The 25,283-nt window shown below is 40.0% G+C and overlaps 1 protein-coding gene across 1 annotated transcript in view; it reads left to right on the forward strand.

The window, feature by feature from the left end:
- The window catches only part of Ush2a (usherin), a 706,426-nt gene that overhangs the window by 351,554 nt on the left and 329,589 nt on the right, over positions 1–25,283 (forward strand). The window contains exons 32-33 of the mRNA XM_052737975.1: positions 22,477–22,636; positions 24,544–24,715. Coding sequence (XP_052593935.1) covers positions 22,477–22,636; positions 24,544–24,715 — 332 coding nt within the window. The remainder of the gene's footprint in view (positions 1–22,476; positions 22,637–24,543; positions 24,716–25,283) is intronic.

Below are 25,283 nucleotides of genomic sequence, written 5' to 3' on the forward strand. Positions count from 1 at the left end.
AAGTGTCCCCAGACCCTCAGCGGAGACCGAAGATTCGATAAATCTCCAGGCACTGTGTTTCCTATATGTAAATACCTATGATTAAGTTTAACTTACAAATTAAGCATATCAGAAAAAAAATAACTAATAATAAATAGGATAATTATAATGTTAAGCTATGATAAAAGTTATTTAACTGTATATATTGATTTTTCTGGAATCTTCCATTTCACACTTTAGACTACAGGTGACTGTGAGTAACCCATACTGGGAAAAATAGAACTATGGGTAAGAGGAGAATTACTACCTACAAAAGTGATACAAAAGAAAGTTTAAAAACACGAGGAAAAAATGACTTTTCCACTTCTTCACCTACCAGAGACAATCACTAGTTATAGTTTGGCTTATGATTTAAAATCTCCTGAGTTGCTTTGGTTAGTGCACAGCCATATTCCTAAAAATGCAGTTGGACAATAAATAAACATATTATCAAACTAGTATATTATTTTCTAAATCATGCCTTTTGTGTCTGTACTGCATTTTAAGTGATACTGCACAATATGTTTAAGGAGTCAATTACAATATTTGAATTATCTCTAAAAATTATTATAAATACTGTGATGTGTGATCTTATACACTTTTATTTAATATTGTGTGTATATACAGATGCAGTTTCTTTAAATTCCCTTGATGCTTTTGTGCATTATTTAATTTGATATATTCTTTTCCTATTTGTGAATATTTTTAACACACATTACAATGCTTACTGTTTGCACAGAAGCCGTATAACATGATTTTTTCTGTTTTTATCATTTAGATCTTATCATACTTTATGTTAAATCTTAAATGAAGGTATTTTGGGTTGAAAATGTTTTATACCATTAGGACCAGAGAGATGGCTTAGTGGTTAAAGTCATTGATTGCTCTTCCAGAGGACCTGGGTTTAATTCCCAGCACCCATGCAGCAGTTCACAATCATGTGTAACTCCAGTTCCAGGGGATCTGATGCCCTCTAATGGCTTCCATAGGCACCACATGCATGTGGTGCACAGATGTACATGCAGGCAAATATATCCATGTACCTAAAATAAAAATAAAAGTTAAAAAATAGAAAAAAATAAGTATTTTCTACCATAATAACCTCCCTAAATATTTTCTTACTTGTCAGAATAAATTTGTATTGATATTTCTCTTGATAATTTCCACTTTCAAAATATTTTCACAGGTAACAGATCCTATGCTTCTTGAAATTAACCAATGACATACAAAGTTTAAAAAAAAAATTATTCCCAGAGCTAGGGAGATAGTTCAGGCAGTGAAATGTTTACCACTTGAGTTGGGTTACCAAATCACATATGATAAAGCCTGGTTTGGAGACAAGTGTTTGTATCTCAGCACTGGGGAGGGTATACATTAGGATCCTGAAGCTCGCTGAGTGCCTGTCAGCCTAACCTCATCAGTAAGCCTCATGCAGATAAGATACCCTTACCCGAGAAGCAAGCTGGACTGCATTTAAGTAAGGACAGCCAAGGTTGACTTCTAGCCTAGTTATATTTTGTGTACACACATGCATGCCCCAACCCCAGCAGATTATTGCCATTTTATACATGAGGAAATAGAGCTTCTGAGATTCCCATTGATTCATCTACATTCATCCAGCTAGTTAATGACATAGCTAGGAATAGACTTTTGGCACTCTGATAATATTCTGTCTTCGAAATCACAAGCCTCAACTGGATGTTTCCTGTAAAAGGATGATGGAAAGTGTCACTGGCTTATTAATAACAGTCAGTAGTGTCAAAATATTACCACAGCATTGCTGTCTTCACAGCATCAGTGTGTTCTTAAGGATGGCATGTCAGTTAAAGTGTCTGTTCTTCAAATGTGAGCCTCAGTTTTTAGAATTTAAAAATATCAAGTAGTTATAAAGTAACTTCTGCATAGTTCAAACAGAATATTAATATATGCCCAGTCCCATTTGTTTTTGTGAAATAAGGTCTTGCAATATTGTCTTAACTGGTGCATGGTTCTAAGGTCAAATGTTTGCCTTAGTCTGCATGTAAAACATGGGATGAGCCCTGGTGAATGACCCCATCTAGACTAAGGCACCCTGCTTAGGGACTGAGAATCCCACCCCTGACTGCTCTACTTATAAGTATCTTGGTCTCCTGAATAACAGGTCCACAATAGTGTGTAATTTTGTGAAAATATTCTTCTCGGGTAATTTGCAATCTTTTATTGCAATTTTCTGAAGCAAATAAAATGGTTTAGAATCATAGCTCTTTGTATATGTGCCTATGTTGCCCATCCTCAGACTTAGAGTGAAGGAAAGAGCTTGCAGGAAGGAACAAATCCCAGGAGTGCTGGGAAGTTTGTCTCTGATGCCCTTCAGGGAGTTCTGCAATGATGACGTTGTTCTAGTACTTTTCCCTCTCTTTATTATAGAATTATATGCAAGCCTATGCCCCCCTAAGACTATACTACTAAATACGTATATATCTGAATAACGATTTTATGTTGGGAGATTAGAATCTTACTTTCTGCCATTTGGGTGGCTCTATTATGAAAAAAATCAAGACAAAGTAGATTATAAATTCTGTTAAGTTGAATTTTTGGATGTCATAAAAATTAATTAATATGCAGATAATTTTAAGAGCGTTACCCTCTGCTGAATCTTGGCTGTAATGTTCAAGTTGGTTTTAATACATAAATTAAATAAAAGGTCCCCATACTGCTCTGGATCTTTAATGTGACCCCAAAACAAACAAACTTCCAAGTAGACCTTTCTCAAATATAACAGCTGTGAGAAACCTGCTTTTTAAAAATAGTCTATGAAAGTTGAAGTGTGGTTTTCATGTATTTATATCATTTTGTCTTAATGGCACCTATATTCTGCTCACCATTCTCAATTCACTGTTTGCAAAAGGTGTGATATAAATAAATTTAGTTAATAAATACCACCATTAACCAAACATTAAGTTCAGAAAATAAATGTCTTATAAAGTGATCATGATGAGCGGTCTAAGCAAATCTCATCTCGACTTCAGTGCTGATGGAGACATTTGCTCTAAGACAAGCAAATGGGTACATGTTTATTTATTTTCTCTTTTTCTCTGGTTAGCATAGTCATATAAGTAAACAGATGGATCTGAGTCTATAAATATTCTTATTACTTATTATATGTATGCTTTACTGTATAATATGATTTTTTAAAAGAAAGAGCCCAGAGAAATAAGACATTTAGGGGTTAATATTGCAACATTAATGCTAATATCTTGAATTTTATTTCTATATGTATTTTGATGCTAGCATCTTCACTTTAATTTGTTATTAATCAGTGAAACTTCAGATGCTAAATTAGCTCTACTTATAAGTATCTTGGTCTCCTGAATAACAGGTCCACAATAGTGTGTAATTTTGTGAAAATATTCTTCTCGGGTAATTTGCAATCTTTTATTGCAATTTTCTGAAGCAAATAAAATGGTTTAGAATCATAGCTCTTTGTATATGTGGATATGTATGTGTATGCAGGTAGACATAGATAGACTAATAGATATGGATAAATAGGTAGATTAGTAGATAGATGTTGATGACAGATGATAGATAGATAGATCATAATCCAGAACAGTGTGTAGTTCAAGAGATAGTGAGAATGTCTCATACAAATCTCATCTTCTGTATTCAGTGAGTAAGATACACGGTTATTAGCCAACAAATATTTACAGGGTGAGTTAAATAAATGAATGGCAAGAGAGTTATTTCTGATCTATGCATATTAAGTTAAACCCATGTGTTTCCTTTTTCTAAGAAATTGACCATATGTCTTGGATTTAGCTAAAGAAACATGCGCAGTATCATCCTAAATATTCTGTTCTTGAATTATATTGTTTTTTATACTTCTGGATATTGCTAATCAGAATAGTATTTCAGTGAAAGAATCATTTGGCTTCTGCTAATTTTGATAATGTTTTAAAGTTGCCATCTCTCAGCAGTGTCCCTTGCACACTTGTGTAAAGACACTTATGGCTACCTGTCTTAGGTAGCTCCAGACTTTTAGGTAGAGATGCAGCCACACGCTTCACCTGCTCTTTGTTTATTTAACTCATTCACACACACTCTAAGCTCCTAAGTCTTTGCGGAGTTCTCTTTTGTTTTTAAACTGCCTTTTCCAAACACGATGATTCTATCCAAAGGAACATTGAAGTTTTGTCTGCCTGCTTTTGAAATGAATCTTCATTCTTTACAATAACAACTACACCAGAGATAAATGAACAGGAAATAAGTTACATGATTATTATTCAAACTCAAATGCAGTTCATGCCGTCTTCCGGGTGAAACCACAATAATCTTGATTTGTGTCAGAGTCACTCATCTCAGTGTTTAAATTTTAAGAGCTGTGAGTTAATCGGCAGCTAAGAGCACTTGCTGCTCTTTCAAAGGACTGGGGCTAGAGTGGGGTTCAATTCCAAGCACCCACATGTGGGTCAAAACCTTCCGTAACCACAGTTCCAGTGGATACAATGCCCTCTTGTAGACTGCCAGCACTTTACACATATGAGTACAGGCATAGATGCAGGTAAAAAACCTACATACACTAAAAAAAATAAGTACGTAAAGAGTCAAGAGTTAGTAACATAAGGGAAACCACCGCTTTCAATTTTGTAACATCCTTTATAGTACTATCAGGAGTATTTTGACTAAATATATATGTGCATCCACAACATTTAAAGAACTGGAAAATTGGGAAAAGACAAGCAGTTATATAAATATCATTTTAATTATATACACGATACTAATCCATGTCAGGTATTACTTAATGGATTTGTATCTAAACTTAATGTTACTTGGTGCTATGTATTTCAGATGTGTTTGGATATGTATGGCGAAGCAGACTTTCTTACTGCATATATTTTACATCACACTCTCATTCCTCATCTCTGCAGACTGTGTTTTTATGTGTGTATTATTGCTAAAGTTGGGTTCCTCAGTCCCCCCGCTTTGTGATCGATGAGTATGCACTCTGTGATTCGTGTATTACTTTGTTTCGTAGTTGGTTTAGTGCTTGCTTGTTTATAGAACAAACTGGCAGCAAGGAATGAAGTTGGTTTGGAAATCAGATAAAATATGAAGAGACTCAGTTGTCCTATGCTTTTTATCACCTTCTAACAGGACCATCTTCACATTCCTTCCCTAAATCTATATTTTAAAGATGTTATTCATCTATGAAACAGAAGGGGTCCCAAGGTCCAAATTGGAGGTACCACCCACCCACTGATTATACCCTGAAGTGCAGATAGAGAGCTTAGAGATGGACAGTTAAAGAGATGGATGTTTTTATTTCAGATTTTCTCAGAACCCATTTATCTGAATGTACAAACACGTCTCATTAGCTGTAATGGCCATATTTCCCTGGCTCATTGCCTTCACCTGCTCTAGATGACCTTTGATTTCTGGGTACTACCCCTCATGTGTTTCTGGGAGTCCATATGGGTTTTTTCACATGCGTTTAGGGTGGTGTCTGGCACCAATGGGCCCAGTGCCACCGTTACTCCCTGATGTGTTTCTACAGTTCTGCTCTGTACAAACACCCTCGTCACAGGGCACTGGAGATCGGCTCCGCCATTGCCCACTTCTCTGTTATTGCTCGGCAGAGTGGGTACCAGTAAAGGACAGCATCTTCTCAGAGTGGTCATTTTCTTCTGGGAATGAGGCCTTCATGCCTAGCTCCTCTTCAGTTAAATCTGTTACTGGTGGCCATGGGCCAGGCTGGGTGTTTACAGATTCCTTTGGCCTCTTATTCGAAGGATTGAGGCAAAGCCTTACACTGATAGCAGAGCAGCAAGGGGACTTTATTCAAAGCAAAACAATAGAAGTGTCCAAATTGACAGCTGGACATACTAGTCAAGATGCTCAGCCGCCCTAGTTATGGCTGCAGGGTCTTTTTCTATGGGGTCTAAAGGAAGGAGGAGGGGCTTGTTACTAAGGCCCATGGTGGGTCTCTAATTTGACTGGCAGATTGAATTCTTTCACTATTTCTCTTCTGTATCTGTTTCTTCCTCTGTGTTAGATTTCAATCACATTGTGCCTAATTATGCATTGGCATAACATATTGACGATGGGATTCTCCATAAAGGTTGATGTGGGAGCAGGGTTCCACCTTCTTACACATAAACCCAACTAATCTAAGTCAGGTTGGCTATTTAACTCTTGGACCCAGACAGAAGTGGAGTGTAGTTGAATGGACTCTGTCTAAATTTGATGGTTTTAAGTTGAATGGACTCTGTCTAAATCTGATGGTTGTTAAAAAGAGAAATTTATTTCATTCTTCAGACAGAGGAGTTTGTGTAGCTGGATGTGCATCTTGCTCCTAGGTTGCTAAGAGGTTGCAAGGCTGGTTGTTTTCCAGAGAGGGTTTATGTGCATAGTACATACAGGTATGGGTCTCAGGCTCCCAAGTATCTTATTATTAGAAAAGAGGTGAGAATACACCCTATGACTAGTTGTTATGTGACATTATTCCTGGGGAGATGTAAAAAGACATCTACTCACCCCAGCTTTGGAATCCATGACAGACCAAAGTAAGATCTGCCCAAGTTGAACTTAGTGAACCAATGAGTTTCTGGGGTTTCCCTCAGGAGCAGACATGCCTCCAAGACAGCTGTATCACCAAGGCTCACCCTAGCATGGATAACAGCTCACAGAAGCTGGAAACCTGGAGCATACTATGCAACCTGTAGGTAGCTCAGCAGACTGGAGCACCGTTTCCAGGTGGCTCAGTTGGTTCATGCCTCCCTCTTTCAGGAATCTCATTTGGTCTTCTTTCAGTCAGCATGGTTGCTATGAGCCTCTTCTAGGCAGTTCACCTGGTCTAAGATTGTCTTCCAGAAGTCCTCACTGTTTATCTATGCTTAGGGAGAGTAGAGCATAGTGAATCTGCTCAGTTTTAGGAACTTCCTGAAGCTATTGAGTTGTTTTCTTCCTGAGCTTAAAAAAATTCCCTGGAGGATGGAATGTTTCATCTCACTTAGAATATCCCTTTTCACATCCTGTGTTTTAGCTAGCTTCCCTACAAAATGGAAGACTTTTAGTCTCAGAGAAAATTGCTATATAACACAAAGAGAATTCCAGGTTGATTTTTCCCCTGTGGTTTCCTGTGTCAAATTCTTCTAAATGTTGTGGGGGGTTTGTTGTTGTTTTGTTCTTTGTTGTTTTTTTTTCCTGTGAGCAACACAAATGACCCTCTAACAAGTCATGTCAAGAGTTGAGTTATTCTGTGATACTCATGGGTCAAAGTTTGAGGGTTCCAAGTTTTTTATGCTTTATTTTAGCTTTTATTGCTATGATTTGATATCCCAATTTCTCAGCACATGAGTGTGTCTTCCAGTACAGAATATCCTTAAAGCCCATTGTTTAGGCATTTTTATGAAGATTTCAGTATGTAGGCATTGGGGTGGTCAGTTTTCATTGTCAACTTCACTTGCTTTAGAATCACCATGGGAACGTAGCTCTGGGTGTGTCTATGAGGGCATTTCCAGAAATGTTTGAGTGAAGTTGGATAGCTTATCCTGAATGTGGGCAGCACCATCCCTGGGGCTGGGGTTTCTGACTGGATAGAAGGGAAGAAGGAAGCTGAATGCCAGCCTTCCTCTCTCTGCATCCTGACCTTGTGTGTATTGTGGTCTGTGGTCTCGTGTTCCTGTTGCTACTCGATCCCTTCTGTGTGTAGCACGAATCTTAAAAGTTCTTATTAATAAAATCAAACCTGGAGCCAGGTATTGGGGTGAACACTGGAAGATCAGAGACGCAGAACAAGCCACAGCTTCCTCACCTTGCCAATTCCCCAGCTGATGCTGTTTGCTCAGACTGGAAACCTCTCAGTCCTCATCCAAATGGATCTCAGCTGACTGCTTCTTAATAGCCTGAAACCTTAACCAGCTAAAAGCTTCTAGTTTCTGGTCTTCTCACCTTAAATACCTTTCTGCTATCTGCCATCACTCCCTGGGATTAAAGGCTTGCTTCTTGGGATTAAAGGCATGTGTCACCATGCCTGGCTGTTTCTGATGTGGCCTTGAACTCACAGAGATCCAGAGGGATTTCTGCCTCTGGAATGCTAGGATTAAAGGTGTGAGTGCCACCATTTTCTAGTCTCTGTATCTAGTGGCTGTTCTGTTCTCTGACCTCAGATTAGTTTATTAGCGTGCACAATATTTTGGGGAACACAATACCACCACATCTGTGAACTGTGCCCCAAAGCCATCCAAAGCAAATCAGCCTTCCTGAAGCTGCGTGTGTCAGCTGCTCTGTCACTGGGATTCACTTTTACATTCAAAAACCCAGTATTTAGGAAGAGTAAAGGATGTTGATGCACTTTTTCATTTAGGCCTTTCAAGACCTATGAAGTATAAGCTGGCCTAGAATTCATGGCAATCTTCATGCCTCAGCCTTCTGAATGCTTGGAATACAAAGCTTTTCTAATCCCCCTCCCTGCTCTAAACATCCATTATAATGACTTATTCACACTGTCAGTCTGGCCTCTGGTGTCTCAAGTTGTTCCCAGACCACAGCCCTGCTCACTCTCTCTCTCTCCTTCCTTCACAGGTCCTGGCCACCAGCTCACCTGGGCTGTGGGGAAAACACTTCAGTCTATGCTTGGACTAGATTATTTTGAACTGTCTTCTCTAGCTCCCTGTATTTAGAATAGCTCTCCCCTTAGTCTCTGCTACTTTAAAACCATAACAGTTTTCAATCTGATGTTGTCTCTTTGGTAAAATTTTTGTCCTCACACAACCAGATAATATTCTCTTTGGGGAAATATATTGAAGAAATATAGCTATAGTTGAATGCATAAAGGTTTAAATTCTCTATATCACAAAAATAAAAATGAAAACATTGCTATTATTATTATTATTATTATTATAAAAAAAATGAAAAGCCAGGATGAAACATTTTATAGTGTGTTTATTTAATAGAAATTTATCCAGTGTGGTAAGTAACAAACACTGCCCTAGATGCTATATAAAATTGAGTTATTAAAATTAATTTTAAAATGAGGACCATTCCGTTAGATGTGCGTAAAATAGATAAATGGGAGCCTCAAAGTAATATATATATATGTGTGTGTATGTATGTATACTATATGATATATATGAATGTATATGTATAATACATATGTATATATAATATATATAATACATATGTATATACATTCATATATGTGAAAGACAATAACAGCAGCCATATTAATAGAAATACACAACAGTCATTATATTTGTAAGTACTTTTAAAAATCATGTCTCTGTACTGTTAAGTAGATGGGGAATAAATTCTAATGCTAATATAGCTGAAAATTGATGATTTATATTAAAACATTCATCATTTTGTAGTAGGAATTCTCTCTTCTCTTTGTTAAATTATTCTTTGTACACACATCTGTATATATGTCCATCTGAATGTGTGCTTGCCTGTGTGGTGTGTGGAGACCGGAGGTCAGCCTCAAGTGTTGACCACTACCACTCACCACCTTACTTTTTGAGGCAGGGTCTCTCCTTGAACCTGAAGCTCACTGATTGGCTAGACTGGCTGGCCAATGAGCCCAAGGAATCCTCTTATGTGCAAGTATTCAGCACCATGTGACAGGCATGTGCCACCACATCTAGCTTTTGACATGAGTGCTGGGGATCAAACGCAAATATTCACTTGTGCACAACAATCCCTTTACCAACTGAGCTGTCTCCCCCAGCCTGCTGTGTTCCCTCTTACATGTTCTCTCTGCTCTTCTCTATGATGTCCTGTGCTCTGCCTCTGGACTTTCTGGTTCCCTCCAGTAGCAAGCATCTTGGAGAGATGAGGAAGGTGAAAGCTGCAGATCAGATGGGCAGCAGAGGAGAGGGGATTCCAGACCTCGGACTGACAGTGGCTCTGGTCCTCCACTGGAAGGAAGGCTCCTAACCCAAGAGCAGTTCTGTTCCCAGCTTGGTATGACCCTCAAGACTAAGATGGTCATGCCCCAACTGCTCTAAGATAATGTCAGGTGTGTTAGCCTTGTTGAACATTCCTCTTAGTCTTCCCTGACATTTAATGCATAATCTCATTCATATTTCTCTTTAATACAATTTTACTTGCATGTACCATCTGTTCTCTTGTCTGGATCCCAAATGATCTCATCTTATCTTTAAAATTCTAAGAATTTATGTTGAAGAACTAATGAAGGATATTCCTAATAGAACACTGAATCTAGATTAAGTGTCACAGAGTAAAGGATGGCACCATTGGAACAGGAAAGAGTAATTAATTCATATTGGGAGAATTTGGAAAGGCTTCCCACAGGAGGCAGCATTTGATTTGCCTTTGAAGGGTGGTAGAAGACTTTGCCAAAAAACAAATGTGTATCTTGCCACCTAGAAGAGACTTCATGGCTTGTGAGGGCAAAGGCTCATTACTTTCTCATGTCGTATTATTGCCAAGTATGAGATGAGGTTGCTGTAAGTCTTAAATTAATGTGGCAGGATTGATAATGACTCTCTATTGAAAAGCATTTCCAGGTGAGATTTGAGATTAGTAAAGCAGACAGAGTATGTACAATGACCAGTAGATGGGAGGTGGTAGCCAATGTTATTCCACTATTAAGACAAATACATAGCATTTTAGCTTCATGCTCCTGCATTTGGGAACACTGGCTTACACATTTATTCTTTATTCCTCACAGGTACCCAGTCACCACCTTTTTCCTTATGTCTCACAATTAATTTCAGTTGCTGAAAAGTCTAGAGGCTGGATAGATAGCTCACTAGATTAGAGTGCTTGCTGTTCTTCTGAAGAACCCAAGTTCAATTTCCAGTTCTCACATCAGGAGGCTGAAACCTCCATTAACTCCAGGTCTAAGGGATAAGATGCCCTCCTCTGGCCTCCACAGGTACCCAAATTCACTTGGCATATATTCACACAGACACACACAACTCATGCATATATTTTATCAAAGAAAACCTTTTAAAAGTTACTTGAGTATATATAATCTTGCAAAATATTAACTGACTCAATTGTATTTTCAAATATTGTAGTAAGTCTACCTCAATCTGAAAGGATCTTCAGCTTTGAACGATTTGGCCATATTATATAATTAAATTTGTTCAGAGAGGAATCCAGGGGTATTGTCTCGTTTTTCTCCTTTAGTTTGGGAGCTAAAGCATTGTGTAAAATCAAAAGGCTGCTCTCAAATTAGCCATAATTCTCAAGTGGGGTGGGTAGGAGGTTTGAGGGGGAAGCTATGAGTGGGCTACTTGAGGCTTACATTATGAAAGAACTCAGACAAACAATTTTGGTTCAGAATACTGTGATTCATTACGCACAGTTTCAGGAAGCCAGATTGTAAGACAGCTGGCTAAGGGGGTTGTCATCCTGGAGAGTACTTCGTGGCAGACGTCTGTTCCAACCAGACAAAGACGAAGAAGAGAGGAAAGCAAGGCAATGCTGTCCCTTCATTTCCTAAGTGACAATAGTGAGATGTTGTCCTCCTGTACAAGCTGCTGGATGATGACATCTAGTCAGCAGGGTTTGCCCAGCATGTGCCACTCACCACAGCCACACACAAAGGTCCTCATCCCTTCCCCTTACATGGGTAAGGACAAAACAAAGAACCTTGCAAGAGACAGGTATAAAATGACAGCCCAGGAGAGTGTCAACTCTGTATGTTGAGGAAAGTCAAGAGAGCTGCTCCATGGAGAAGAGAAATGTTAAGCCAGATCTTATAAGAGGGATGTAGATCTCTCTGACAAGGTGGAAAACAATATAAACAAACAAGATTTCCTCCAAAATGTGCTGTGGATAGTCATATGTCCTAGTCCTCATTGGGATAGTGATTCCAGCTTTGAACATTATCTAGAAAGCACAGCCTGGACCTTTTGGTGGTTAATCACCCATTTGAGTTAGAGACAAGCACGTTGCGAGCTCAGGCTTCTCTGAGGAATGAAAATGCAAGAATGTTCTTTCAAGCTAAATATAGCCTCTGATTTTTATCTTTTATAAGAAAAACCAATTTGATTTTGTACTCAAAAGTCTGGGCAAACATTTGTGGGGTAAGAGCTAGCTCCACAATGCAGAGTAAAGGCTGACACTGTGTGCACTCTGAGCTAGGTCTCTGCTTTACAGATGTCTGTGGCGCACGCACAACCTCTTCCATCTGCTGTCTAATATGTTATCATTGAGCCATCCTCTACCAGTGGTCAAAATTATGAAAGAAAATGTGGTCAGAGGCTGCCTGGAATGCTGTCCAGTTTTAAACATCCATGCAATTATTCATGGAAAGTACACATAGAGAGAGGGAAAGAAGGCCCGGGAAAAGCTAAAGTGTCTTATGTTACATATAAAATATTGGGTTGTTACTAGGTACAGAAGCAGATTATATGTCATCAAAGAGAAACAGAAAGTACATTTTAATTTTCTAATTTTCTGCTTATTGGCTCATTTTGTAAATTGCCATCAATGACATTCTGTGAGCAACAGCACAAGATCAATTGTAAAACAGCATATAATTCATGGCCAGTATTGTAAATTATAGTTTGCCTGACAATAATGGGGAGGGTTTCCATGCAATGGGATCCTTTGCTTGTAACAGTCAGGGGAGGTCCACTTGTAGGACATATTAGAATGATCTGTTTTCTCCCCATCCAAAATTCCTGATATTTGGGCTTATGCAAATTATGTCATCATGCTAATAGAAAGCAAGATGTCTTGATAAGGTGCTTTGGGGAATGGTGGTCTTCTAGTTTTGGAGCTCCCCTTCCCTCAATTAACTGGAGTCAGCTTTGTACATAATTTGTGGTTGTTAGACTCATGAGCCATCCCAGTGCTCTGGAAGGACCTCTTCCCAGCAGTAGAGGTGTTACCAAACCACTTGAAGTTAAACCAGGAGACAATTGTCATGCTCTTCTCTGCTCTCAGTTCTAACCTGGTGACTTCATTCGTGACTGGCTCCTGCAACTCAGTTTCTCATGGAGCATTTGTTCATTTTCACATGGCTGGCATCCCCTTTCGAGTGCCTTTCTAAATGTCCTTTCTTTTTTTTTTCACTCTCTCTTCCCAGTTCACCAACTGAGCCATACAGTATAACTCCTTCCACTAACAATCCAGTCAGATTCCATTGTTCACCCTTTCCCCTCTACCAAGCTCTTCCTCGTTCCCACTCCTCTTCCTCCTCCTCTCCTTCATCATCTTCTCCTTCCTCCTCCTCTTCTTCCTCCCTGTTCTTTCATGCCTCATTATTCAAATAGCCCGAGGGAATCTTCATCCTCTGATGGAAGCCCACTAGGAGTAATCCCATTCAAGGTGGGCAGAACATGCATCAGAATGATTGATGTCAAAAGGATGTTTGCATGCATTAGCTTTCTCTGTGCACCTGAGCTTGTAGTTGTCAGAATTAAGAACATCCCCAATTCCTATCCTGGCAACAGCAGAGCAGTCAGATGCAGATACAGAGTCCTAACTGAGACATGTGACCTGGGAAGTTATTCTCTTCTGGTAATTAAATTAGCTGAAAGTTGGGGGAAATCAATTTAGTATAGGCCCTGAAAATCTTAAGCTATGTGATCCTGTAGGCTGAGTGCCAGCTGAGCATGCAGCTTTTATGAATAACAGTCTTAGGTACAAACACATTTGTACTCAGGCCTCAGTTTCTATGCACCTATGTGATTCTCTTTGTAACACAACTTAGTATCTGACTTTGTTGCTGGCTCTGCAGCTGGGGTCCTGCTGTCTCTGATCCCAGGGGCAGGGAGTGAGTAGACACAGAGTCAATGACACAGACTCCAGGAAGTTTGCAAGCAAGCCCTCATTTATTAAACAAAGGGCTAAGGTTTATATATGTGGGTTTTGGGTGGGCTTTGCTCCTAGCTACTATGGCATTTGGGGCTTCACATCATCAACATCCAGTTTGGAGTTTATGGGTCAGGTTTCCTCTGGCCAGAGTGCTCTCTGCACATGTCACAGCTCTTTGCTTGCTTAAGGTGTGGTCCAGAGCTTTTGGCCTTACCTGCCTCAGTGCTTTTGGCCTTATCTGCCTCATGACTTCACTCTCAAATAACTTAATCAGAAATCATTGACCCTCCCCTCTTACTTTGGCATCCTTTCTCCTCTCCTGAAGTAAAGACATTCATGTTCATACACACCTCCTCAGAACTTGGAGCTTAGCTATCCAAGACACCTCTTCCTCCATGGGAAAGAACTAATGTAGGGACACCCAGTTAGACCCATGGTGGATGTGTATCCATCTTCATGACTTCTGCATCACACTTGGGAACATGAAATGCTTACAGGTTCCTTGAAGCTCTGTCTACAGACACCATGACCTTTCCTTTCACTTGATTCTTGATCCTCACCTGGAACTCCATGTTGGAAGAGAAAATCATGGCCAGTCTTTCTGACAGCATATTTCTTTCTCCTCCCCTCCATCTAATTTTCAAAGGTGAGGGAATGTGGAGCTTGAAGAAACATCTCGTTTCTCCAAAATGTTATATCTAAATGTTGAACATGCCCTCCATCCCCCTTGTCACTGTACAGAACTTTCCCTGTTCTTTCCACACTCTGACCAGTAACTTTCTGTTTTGCAGATGACAGTACTTCACAGTTAAGATATAAAATTATAATTTAATTGAGAGGAACTTAGGATCAAATAAGTGAGAGAGATGGGATCAGAAGAAAATAAGGAAAAAAAACTCATGGATTAACATGACTACTTCACTGACATCAATCCTAACAGCAGACAGAAAATAAGATAGGAGGAAATTGAAACTCCGTCTTTAGATCCATTAGATTCTTCAAGATTATTATGCCCAAACCATAAAAGAGGGGGAGAAAATAGCTAATACAGAAAGAGATAAACAAGGGAATAAGACAGTTACTGTTCAGTAGTCCCAAAGGCCCATTTCAGATAGAGGGACCAAAAATCATAGTACACTCAACATGTTCAGCCTGAAATGCCTCTTGTCCATGTTACTGCTGTAAGAAACATTAAACACTTGAGACTCATCAGAGTTGAGAATTGGGACAGCAAGCTTGGTAGAGGACTCTAGAGTTACATGTTTGCTTGCTTTCTTGTTACTATGATAAAATATCTCATATGAAGAAACTTACATGGGGAAGGATTTGATTTGTCTTGCTCTACAGTTTGATAAGGGACACAATACATTGTGTCAGGAAGGCATGGTATCACGAGTGTGAGACAGCTTGTCACCTTACAGCCACAGTCAGGAAGCAGAGAGTGCATGGGAATTAGGGCTACCCTAATGACACACTTCATCCCCAAAGATTATACCTCACAAAGCTTTCACAACCTTCTAAAACAGATCTAACAACTGGGGAACAAGTATTCAAACAATGTGTGGGACATTTGACATTCCAACCACAGCATTCCAACATTTCCAGGGCCTCCTTAGGCTGAGAGATAGATCATAATGAGAATTATATTCACTCCAGCCTCAAAAGTCTCCACGGTATTGAACAAACCCTGTTGAAACGTCTGAAGCTCACAGCCTCTTCTGACACCCAAGGCAGTCGCTTAACTCCAAGCCTCCAGTCGGGGAGCAGCAATTCCTGCAGCTGCTCATTCATCATCTGAGGCTGACTATGGAATCATTTAGGCTCCAGTGCTCTTGGAGAGTCTCACCCCTCCAGCTCTTTTGTCTATGATGCATGTGACCTCTTTTGGACCACCTGCAGATTTCCCCAGTGGGCATCCCATGGTCCTGACATCTCTAACTTTCTGAGATCTCCATTGCAAGCTTCACTATCCCAGCTTCATGCAGTGGCCTCTCAGAGCCTTCTTTCAGGGAATCTGACCATGCCTCATATTGCCTGACCTCAGATACTTTCTGGAACCCTGGCACAAGCCCCCATGAATCCCTCCCTCATACATCTTTCATATCTGCAAAATTGGTACCACACAGCTTATGTTGCCAACTCTGAAGGCAACTTGAGATGCAGCCTGTGCCCATGGACCACAGTTGCATGGCCTCTGTGTCCTGGCCCTGGGGCAAATACTTTCCTAGGCTCTTTTCAAGTAAGAAATTGCTTCATTGGCATTCAGAGTTCAGGCTGACTCCTTTTGAATGAATTTGTGTTTTAACAAGTTGAGGCCTTCAGTTAGCACTATCTTTCCTTGGAGAATGCTGTCAACTGTCTCCGTGTAAAGTGTGAGTTTTCTCCTTAATTACAATAATTGCATTGAACATTACACCTTCTTTCTCTGAACTGTGATTGCAACTTGACCCTCTCTTCCATCCCATCTTCATGATACCACAGTTTTCACACCCATCTGTGCCAAGTGTTGCTATCACTATAGACCTGGGTGAGAGCCACGAGTAGTAACCATGACACAGCATGAACACTGTCCTGCCTGGAACATTGCTCCACTGGAGAAATCAGTCCATTACTTTTTAACTCAGCCTCAATCAAGCTCTCAGGCGTGGACAAAGTACAACTAGATTCTGATAGAGCCCTTATTCCCACCTGAAACTTAGTAAGGCAGGACTTCACATTTCTCTTGATATTGTTATTCCAAACTCCCACCACGACGGCACATTCAGCTCTACAGACAGCATTCTAAGGCTTCTCTACCTTGAAGTTCCAAATTCACCTTTCCTCTTACAAACATGTCCCAAAGCTTCTTAAGCACTATGTGGTTAGGCCCCACTCCTTGGTACCATTTCCTGTATTAATAACTTTAATAGTTTCTATGTCAAAATAACTGGCAAAATCAATTCAAGACGTAACATGTTTATTTTCATCTACAGTTGAAGAAAGGATTCAGTCCTTAATAGTGATGAAGGCAGGGCACCATGATCATGAGGCAACTGGTTTCATTAGTTCACAGTAAGAAGGCAGAGAATAGACAGTAAGTGGACCTGAGCGTAAAATCTCAAGGCTTGCCTCTAGTCACCCAGTTCTTCTGTAAAACTGTCCTCTGAAGGTTCATCACCTTCTAAAGCCATGCCATCAGCCAGAAAGCAAGTGCTCAAACCCGGGGCCTATGGGAGACATTTCATATTCAAACCACAACAGTGAGAAATGGCAAGCACTTGGAGACTATGACTTGATATCAGCTGATCAAAGGCCATAGGAGGGAAAGGCAGCTGTGCTGAACAGTCTGGAAATAAGATAGTCTCAAAAAAGTGGAGATTGGTGGTGAAGGAGAGATTGTATCAGTGCAATGTGTTAAAGAGGTGGGCAGCAACCTGCTTGCGTCTGCATAGGGTAGATTTTAGATTTAGAATCTTGGGTACGGTTCCAAAGATGATGAAGTAATGAGTGGAACTCTGCTGGATTGTTGTGAATAAATGAAGTCGAGGTGAAGGGCATTGCACTTGAGGAAGTTAAGTGAAGCCAGATTCAGGGATGAGTCATTATTGAGGATGTTAAAGTTGCCAAAAGGGAGATTAAGATTGAAAGGAAAGCTGAGCCAATGCTGAAGTCATTGAGGAAAGGAGCTGTGTGACATCGGAGGTGGAATAGGGCATTGCAAACTAGGATTTGCACATAAATTCTTCTAAGTAATAAATTGATATTAATATACTACAGCCATTTTCTATCTGCATCATATGTGTGTATCATGCAAAATTAATATATATGTAACTACCCCTGATATGTTACCTGCATACCCTTGTTCCAAAACACATAAGGATTTACATGGTCATCTGCCTCTCTATCCTGGTTTTTCGTTTATTTGTTTGTTTGATTGTTCATTTGTTTGTTTTGTTGTTTTGAAGCATTAGTGCTTGGTGGTTGTGTTTGATGTTCAGACATACACAGCTTTGCCTTATTATTTTTAAAAGCAAATTTTCTTTAGCTTCTAATTATAGGCCCCCATTGGTTTGACAGTTGTGTTGGAGATTTTTAGACATTAGTATATTTCTAAAAACAGATAATGGTGGTCCATGTAAGGGGCATTGAGGTCTCTCTCTGGTCTTGTCCATTCATTATTCAACAAATGAAAAGTATTTTCATTAGGAATCTCTCCAATCATGAGATAATATGGTCAGCATGATAGAAAATATCTCTTTGAACTCAAAGAGAGTTTCCATTCTCTTGAAAGGGATAAAAGGCTGGGATAGATGGCAACATAATTCGACTTGTTTTGATAATTATAATAAGGAAAACCAGGAAAGAGGGGAGCCATGACTAATGGTGAACTGTCTGACTATCAAGGAGACTACTCAATGGAGGATCAGCCCGGAGGATAAGCAAAGGTCATCCAACAACAAAGGAGGAAATAGACTTCAAGTAGATAGAACAACCCCCTCAAAGACCTCCAAGTGTGAGTTTGTGATGTGAGGGGAACAGAGTTATGTCTGGGGTATGAATGAATGGGAATGGGAAGTAGACAATGTGAAGTCAATTGTTATCTGACTGACCAGTACTAGATTTCATTTTAAGAGCATTAAGAGGACAATTCAGGACTGTGTGTGTAGGGGGGGGGGTATTTTTGTCATTGCTGCTGTTTCCAAAGAATCCAAAGAGAATTTTTGGCTGATGATACAGCTCTCATACCCTCTATCCCTAACAGCACCCCACCCCATAGTCTCTGTCCTGTCACTGTGGTTGCTTGTCTGTCCTCTCTACACTCAGCTCTCCCTGTTCAGTTCCTTCACGTTTTCTAACAAGCAAAACTGTAGATAACCAGTAATTCTTGGCTTTCATTCATTACTCTTTCCTGTCTCTCATTCAGATACTTGAATCCCATCACCTACCCCTTCCTACCATCTATCTCTTGCCTCAATTCTCTATTTTCCACAAAATCGTTGAAGGGTCTTTAACGCCTTTCTCTTATTCCATCATGACTAAAGGCCTTGGTTCTGGCGAAATCCTCTCCTGCAATGTTCCCTTGCCAGAATCCCTACAGCTTCCATAGCCACTGGCTTCAGGTCTCTGCTTAAAATGTTACCTCAATGAGATGGTCATTGTCTCCTGTCTGTCCAGCTACCCTGACCCTCCTGACTCATACTACTATTTCAAGGTTTATATAACTTTCCATATTATTTAGCATCAATATTGTTTGGGGTTTTGATTCTCTCTCTCTCTCTCTCTCTCTCTCTCTCTCTCTCTCTCTCTCTCTCTCTCTCTCTCTCTCTCTCTCTGTGTGTGTGTGTGTGTGTGTGTGTGTGTGTGTGTATGTGTGATTTATTTTCATTTTACTTTTTATTTTTGGACAAGGTCTCACCATGTAGCCCAAGCTATCTTGAAACTCACAACCATCTTTTGTCTCAGCCTCCCAAGTACTGGGACCATGGTATGCGCTACCACACCTGACAGTATGAACATTCTTAAGCCCTGATGTACATTAAAGTCATGTCTGCTCTAGTATGCAATGCCTTGATCATCTACAAACTGAACAGCATTTACAATGCAGAGTAGTTGAGGTGAATTGTATCTCTAACTGGAGGATTTTACATGGTTGGGTTCTTCTGTTCCAGTCCTGATTCAAGAGTTGTTAATGGGCTAAACATCTGAAACTACTAGAAAGCCCCAATGAAATGCTTTATTTTATAAAAGTTGCAATTGTCATAGTATCTCTTCACAGGAATATAACACAGACTAAGACAGAGTCATACTCACTGTACCAAATGTGACCCTTCTAATGTGGCCACTTCCTCACCTGAGCTCTAGTCCTAAAGGTCATAGAAATAGGTGTTTCCCAACCCCAAGAAGAAGATAGCTTGTCACAGCAAAATCCCAACACAGGAAACAGCCCCTGTATCATTGATGCAGGAAACATTTCTCATCTGTGGCAAATATCCTGGATGAGTTTAGGAATTGGGTCATCAAAGCCCCATTCAAGGCATGAGGTTTATAGTATACAGGAGAATGAGGAATTTCACATGTTGGGAAAACCATGGTGCAGACATAACATAATAATTCACTGGGGCAACAGCTAAGATAACAAAGTTCCGGGCATGAAGGTCACAAATATGAGATGGTGTCATCTTTGAACCAGGTGGTTTCTTAATTAAGTAAAAACTAGATAGCCAAGTCCCTGCCTTAACAATCTGGGTGTACTAGAAAAGAGAACTCTCCAGTAATCACTGAGAGAAGATTATGACAGTATCCAGTCTCAATTGTAGCTAACCAAGACGTTCTGCCATGATTAAGACATCCTCACAATTTGGACACATGGACCATGACCTCTGGCCACCATGGGAGCTCCTTTAAGCTGTGTGACATCCTTGCTTTGGCTCCTGAAAGGACACAAAATGAAGCCTCTGGCTTTCCTTCCCAGAGAATATAAGGAATTCAAACCCGGGGGAGAGAAGAGAGTGAGAAAGTTCACCAAGTCCTAGAAAATCAGGGGTAGCAGAGGACTAGTACAGAGAGCAATGGTATACTCTTCTGCCATAAGCACAGTCTGGCAGAGGAGCCCTGCAGGTAGGCGTTGTTCCTTGAACAATCTTTTCTCACATCATATGTACCATGTACTTTTCTTCTTGCTGTAACAAAACACCTAAAAGCAACAATTTATTGAGGTGGGTGGGACATATAAAGTGACAGGTCAGCCAGAGACCCCTGCTAAAATATAAAAACTGAATAAAATAAAGATATCAATTGAAGATGATACTTGGAGTCGATATCTGGCCCCTACAAGCTCACACAAGTGTGTACCCACCCACCCACATACTGACATACTCTCTCTCTCCCTCTCTCCCTCCTTCCCTCTCTCTCTCTCTCTCTCTCTCTCTCTCTCTCTCTCTCTCTCTCTCTCTCATACACACACACACACACACACACACACACACACACACACACACACACACACACAAACACACACAATCCGAGAAGATATATCCCTGTGGTTATGACACCTAGTAACTCAACGCTTGTGGTTTCACCCACACTCACGGTGCTGTTTTGTAAGCTGTGCTGGCTAGACTTCCTTTAATGGTGAACAGTGATGTGGAAGTGTAAGCCAAATCAACCCTCTCTGCCTCCAGTTGCTTTTGGTCCTGGTGCTTCATCACAGCAATAGTAACCCTGACTAAGACAGAAGTTTTATACAATGTTCATCCAAATGAGGGCTCTCCCATTCTTACTCATGCACATTTGATGAGGCTGCTGTTATCACCTTTTAGAGTCGTACCATTCCAAGTTGGTCCATCCCCTTCAGTCTGTTCTTGCTGTGTTCCTCTGCTGGCACTGCATGAGGGTGTCTCATGTCGGCATGGCACCATTAGATACTTACCATAGAGGAGTGAGGCTTGCTCAAAAGCATGCCAAGTGTCATCTTGGTGACCTCTTTTTGTTCTAAGGCAACACTTGCTATGAAATTACTAGATTGCCTTTCTTCTGGTGACCTACCTTTTTAACCAATTGATTGTATTTTGCATGAAAATCAGCACTCCTTTCCTGGTTTACTTTTGCTATCAGTATAATGCAAAAGCTATTTGCCTGAATTAGGTTGCATTTCATTAATCTTTTAAACATGAAATTGTAATGGTTCAAGGTTAATGAGATTTAAGAAGATGTGTTACCTAAATCATGACATATTTCAAAGATGTTTCTCAAAATTACTATTTTTAATATTGTGAAAGTACATATTATATTTAAAGTTTGTAAACTTGGTCAAAATTTACTTAGATTACTGAGTGTTTTTATATGTGAAGAATTTGGGCATTTAAGAATGGAATTGGGGAATTATAGATTAATGTATTCTCATTAGGGATATGACATTCATTAGGAAAGTAAACAGGTGTGAAGTACCAAGGAAATTCATGGGAAGGAGAGATTATTCTATTGACTAGGGTAGTGCACGGTTGCCTTTCATACCTAGCTCAACTGTATTGTCATCTCCTTCATTGATTCTATAGTCATTGATTCAGTTATATATATTCAAAACCTTTAATGGGTCAGACATGATATTAGATACTATGGATATAATATGGCTGCAGTGCTGTGAGTGCCATACTGGAGGTGTGCACAAAGTGCTATGGGGGTCAGGCGAGCAGATGATAGCTGCTGCCTGTCCAAGGTGATAGTGGGAAGTGTCGGGAATGTCTTATAAGTAAAGCATGCCTATGCACTCAACTTGAATGATCTGAAGGTCAAATAATGGTTGGCTAGGTAGACAGGGAAAGGCAGTTTCAAAGTCATTGTTACAGGCTATATATTTGCATTTCAAAAACAACTCCTGTTGTCTTCAAAATAATTTAAATATCTCATTTATTTTTAACAGAGTCTTTGAACTAAGACTAAACCCTGAAAGTGATTTACCTGATCATAGACATTCAAGAAAACAAATTGTTAAAATGAAATAGTCAAATGGAGATTGTGACTGACAAGGGTCCATTTCAATGCAGCCATGTCATTTAAGAGAGAAATCCATTTTACTTCTACTGATTTTCATAATTATTGATTCTTATGTTAAGCTTTAACAATTCCTAGAGGTCAGAATGTAGGAGGAGAGTGAGCTCTCCTGAGAAATGTATTATGGAAAATAAATTCTTGTTTCTCTCCTTCCCCCAGATTTGGGGATATTCACAGCCCACGAGATCATACTTGGTGCATGCACACACGTGGGGTGCACAAACAGCTCCCGAGTCATCCTGCAGACAGCACAGCTGCCTCCAGAACAAGTAGATCCCCCGACTTTGGCTGTCCTGGATTCTAGAACTATTCACATCCAGTAAGTGGAGCTCTGGTATCCTGCACCTGTTGGTTAGCATTAGAATCCCAGTGAGTTCATTCAGAAGGGCTTGTGACATCAGACTAATTGTATTGTGATTAAATGCATAGAAATGATTAGGCCAGTGGTTCTAGGAACCTCTGATTATCACTTGTCAACTTAATTTCCATTTTGTCTCTAGGCAATCACTCCAAGCTAAATGTGTATGCAACTTCTGTGTGGTTGTCAGTCAAAGAAAAATGACCACCTACTTATCTGCTGTCAACTTCTTTATAGGTGGAGGGTATTTTGCAATAATTTGTGATGACTGGAATAATATATACATATATGTGTGTATATGTGCGTATATTACTTCTTTTTTAAGATTTATTTTATTTGATATATGTGAGTCTTTGCCTCTGTGTGTGTGTGTGTGTGTGTGTGTGTGTGTGTGTGTGTGTGTACCATATATGCCAAGGAGGCTTTCAGAGGATCAAATCTCCCAAATTAGAGTTACCCAGGGTTGTGAGCCTCCATGTGGGTACCAGGAAGCAAATCCAGATTCCATAGAAGAGCACACAACCTCATTCCCCTATAGTTCTAGTCAGAGAGGAATATAACATATATATTTAGATTTTTTTTCTGATATTAGTGACTTTTGTTTATTTCTCATTATATGAGATCTAAATAGCTGAGTTAAAACAGCGCCAATTCACGCTTGCTCACTTTTGTTTCTTACTCCCAGTTTTCTCATCTATGAACAAAATGTTGACACTGAGTAAATTCTGGCATGCATTCAAGCAGAAAAGCATTACTGTTCATGCTGGTGGCATCTTTGTTCGGATTCTAAGCCCTTGTACTGGCCCTCAGTTGCCTTAAGACAAGCTGTGTTCTTCCTTATCAAAGATTCCCCATTTCACTGGGTATTTCTCGGCTGAGCTGTCTTCTGTCTGTTCCGACGTGAGACCTTCTCATCCCCTAAACACTGTAACCCTCATCTGAAGTGTCCATCATTCTTGATTCTACCTGTCCAACCCCCTTGATCTGGATGTGTAACTTCACAGGACCAAGAAGCCCAGCCCATTGCCGCAGCCCTTCTAGGTTTCCACGACTACACACTCATTCTGTGTTGGGTTGCTCGGTTTTTTAGCATGGTCCTGTTCCTCTTCCTCTCACATCCCTCAGAAGTACTCAGATACTGCATACCTCTTACGTTTTGTCTGATATCCTAAACTCAAGATAAAAAACAAGTATGCACATTTGTATATTATTAACTATTTTAAATTACAAGTAACTGGGGCTTGTGGCAACATCTCAGGAGGAACACTTACTGTGCAGTCATGAACACCTGAGTCCAAATCTCCAGAACCCACATAAAAAACCTTGGTGTGCTCACACACCCCTGTAACCCCAGCACTGATGAGACACAAGAGGGTGTTGGTTGCTTGCTGCTCAGCCAGTCTAGCTTCAGGTTCAGGGAGAGACCTTGTACAGAGGGAGTAAGACCCAGAGGGATGGAACAGGAACCCTGATGTCATTCTCTGGTCTCTGTGTGTGAGTTGCTGCATAAGTATATGCACAGATAATATACACACATGCACACACACACAGAGAGAGAGAGAGAGAGAGAGAGAGAGAGAGGAGAGAGAGAGAGAGAGAGAGAGAGAGGGAGAGGGAGAGGGAGAGAGAGAGAGAGAGGGAGAGAAAGAACAAAATAATAAGTAATTAGAAGTCAAGGACTATGTCACATTTCCCTTAAGTTTCTTAGAATAGGTATTTTATAACTGTGTGTATATTTTTAAGAAACAACCACTTTCGATCTTTCCATGTAGGTTTTTTTCAGCAGGATGCATTAAAGTTTAACCAATCCTATATGTCTCTGTTTAGACATGAATGAATGAAGTGCTGTATCTTTTGTTGATTCCCAGGTGGAAACAACCGAGGCAACTAAACGGAATTCTGGAGCACTACATATTATACACTTGGACTCCTACACATAACTCCACAGTGTGGAACATTGTCTACAACAGCACCAGAAACCTCCAGGCTTACCTGCTCCAGCACCTTTCCCCTGGGGGTCTATACCTCATCAAGCTGGGAGTAAGTCGATTCAGCTTCTATCATTTCTCTTCGTCCCAAACCAAATAAACAAACAAAATACCAAAAAGCTTCATCTGTTAGTATTTCTACTGAAACTTCCTTCCACAGCCTAAAAGTGAAGTCTTTGGTTGATTACCTACATATCTATTATTGTGTTATTTGAAGGATAAAATAACCATATGAATTAGTGGGTTTTCCTAGACCTATGTTGAGATGCTCAGAACTAATTTTTTTTGGTTATTCCTGGGACATTCTAATTGTCAAGAGCTTTTTCCAAAATACTTAGATTAATAAGGTGGTTGCCTGTGGTGCTTGTATTCATTTGAAAAACTCCTCTCAGTATGAATTTAGAGCTTGTATTTTTAAATGAAGATTTAAATGACCCCAAGATATTCTTGATTGTTATTATACTGTGATTTATATTAAACTTCTGTCTCAGAAGAGCAGTCACTTGATGAAACCCGAGAGTCAACAGTTTAGAGGTTTCCTCAGGAAGATGGTGGCATTTTTAATGCTAAATGGCACTTCTGTATATGAAGGTCTTTTAAAAGACCTTGATATTGCTGTG

The sequence above is a fragment of the Peromyscus californicus genome, unplaced genomic scaffold, assembly GCF_007827085.1.
Source record: "Peromyscus californicus insignis strain IS unplaced genomic scaffold, ASM782708v3 Scaffold_14__1_contigs__length_90479793_seg_2, whole genome shotgun sequence".
In the NCBI taxonomy this organism is placed as follows: Eukaryota; Metazoa; Chordata; class Mammalia; order Rodentia; family Cricetidae; genus Peromyscus; species Peromyscus californicus.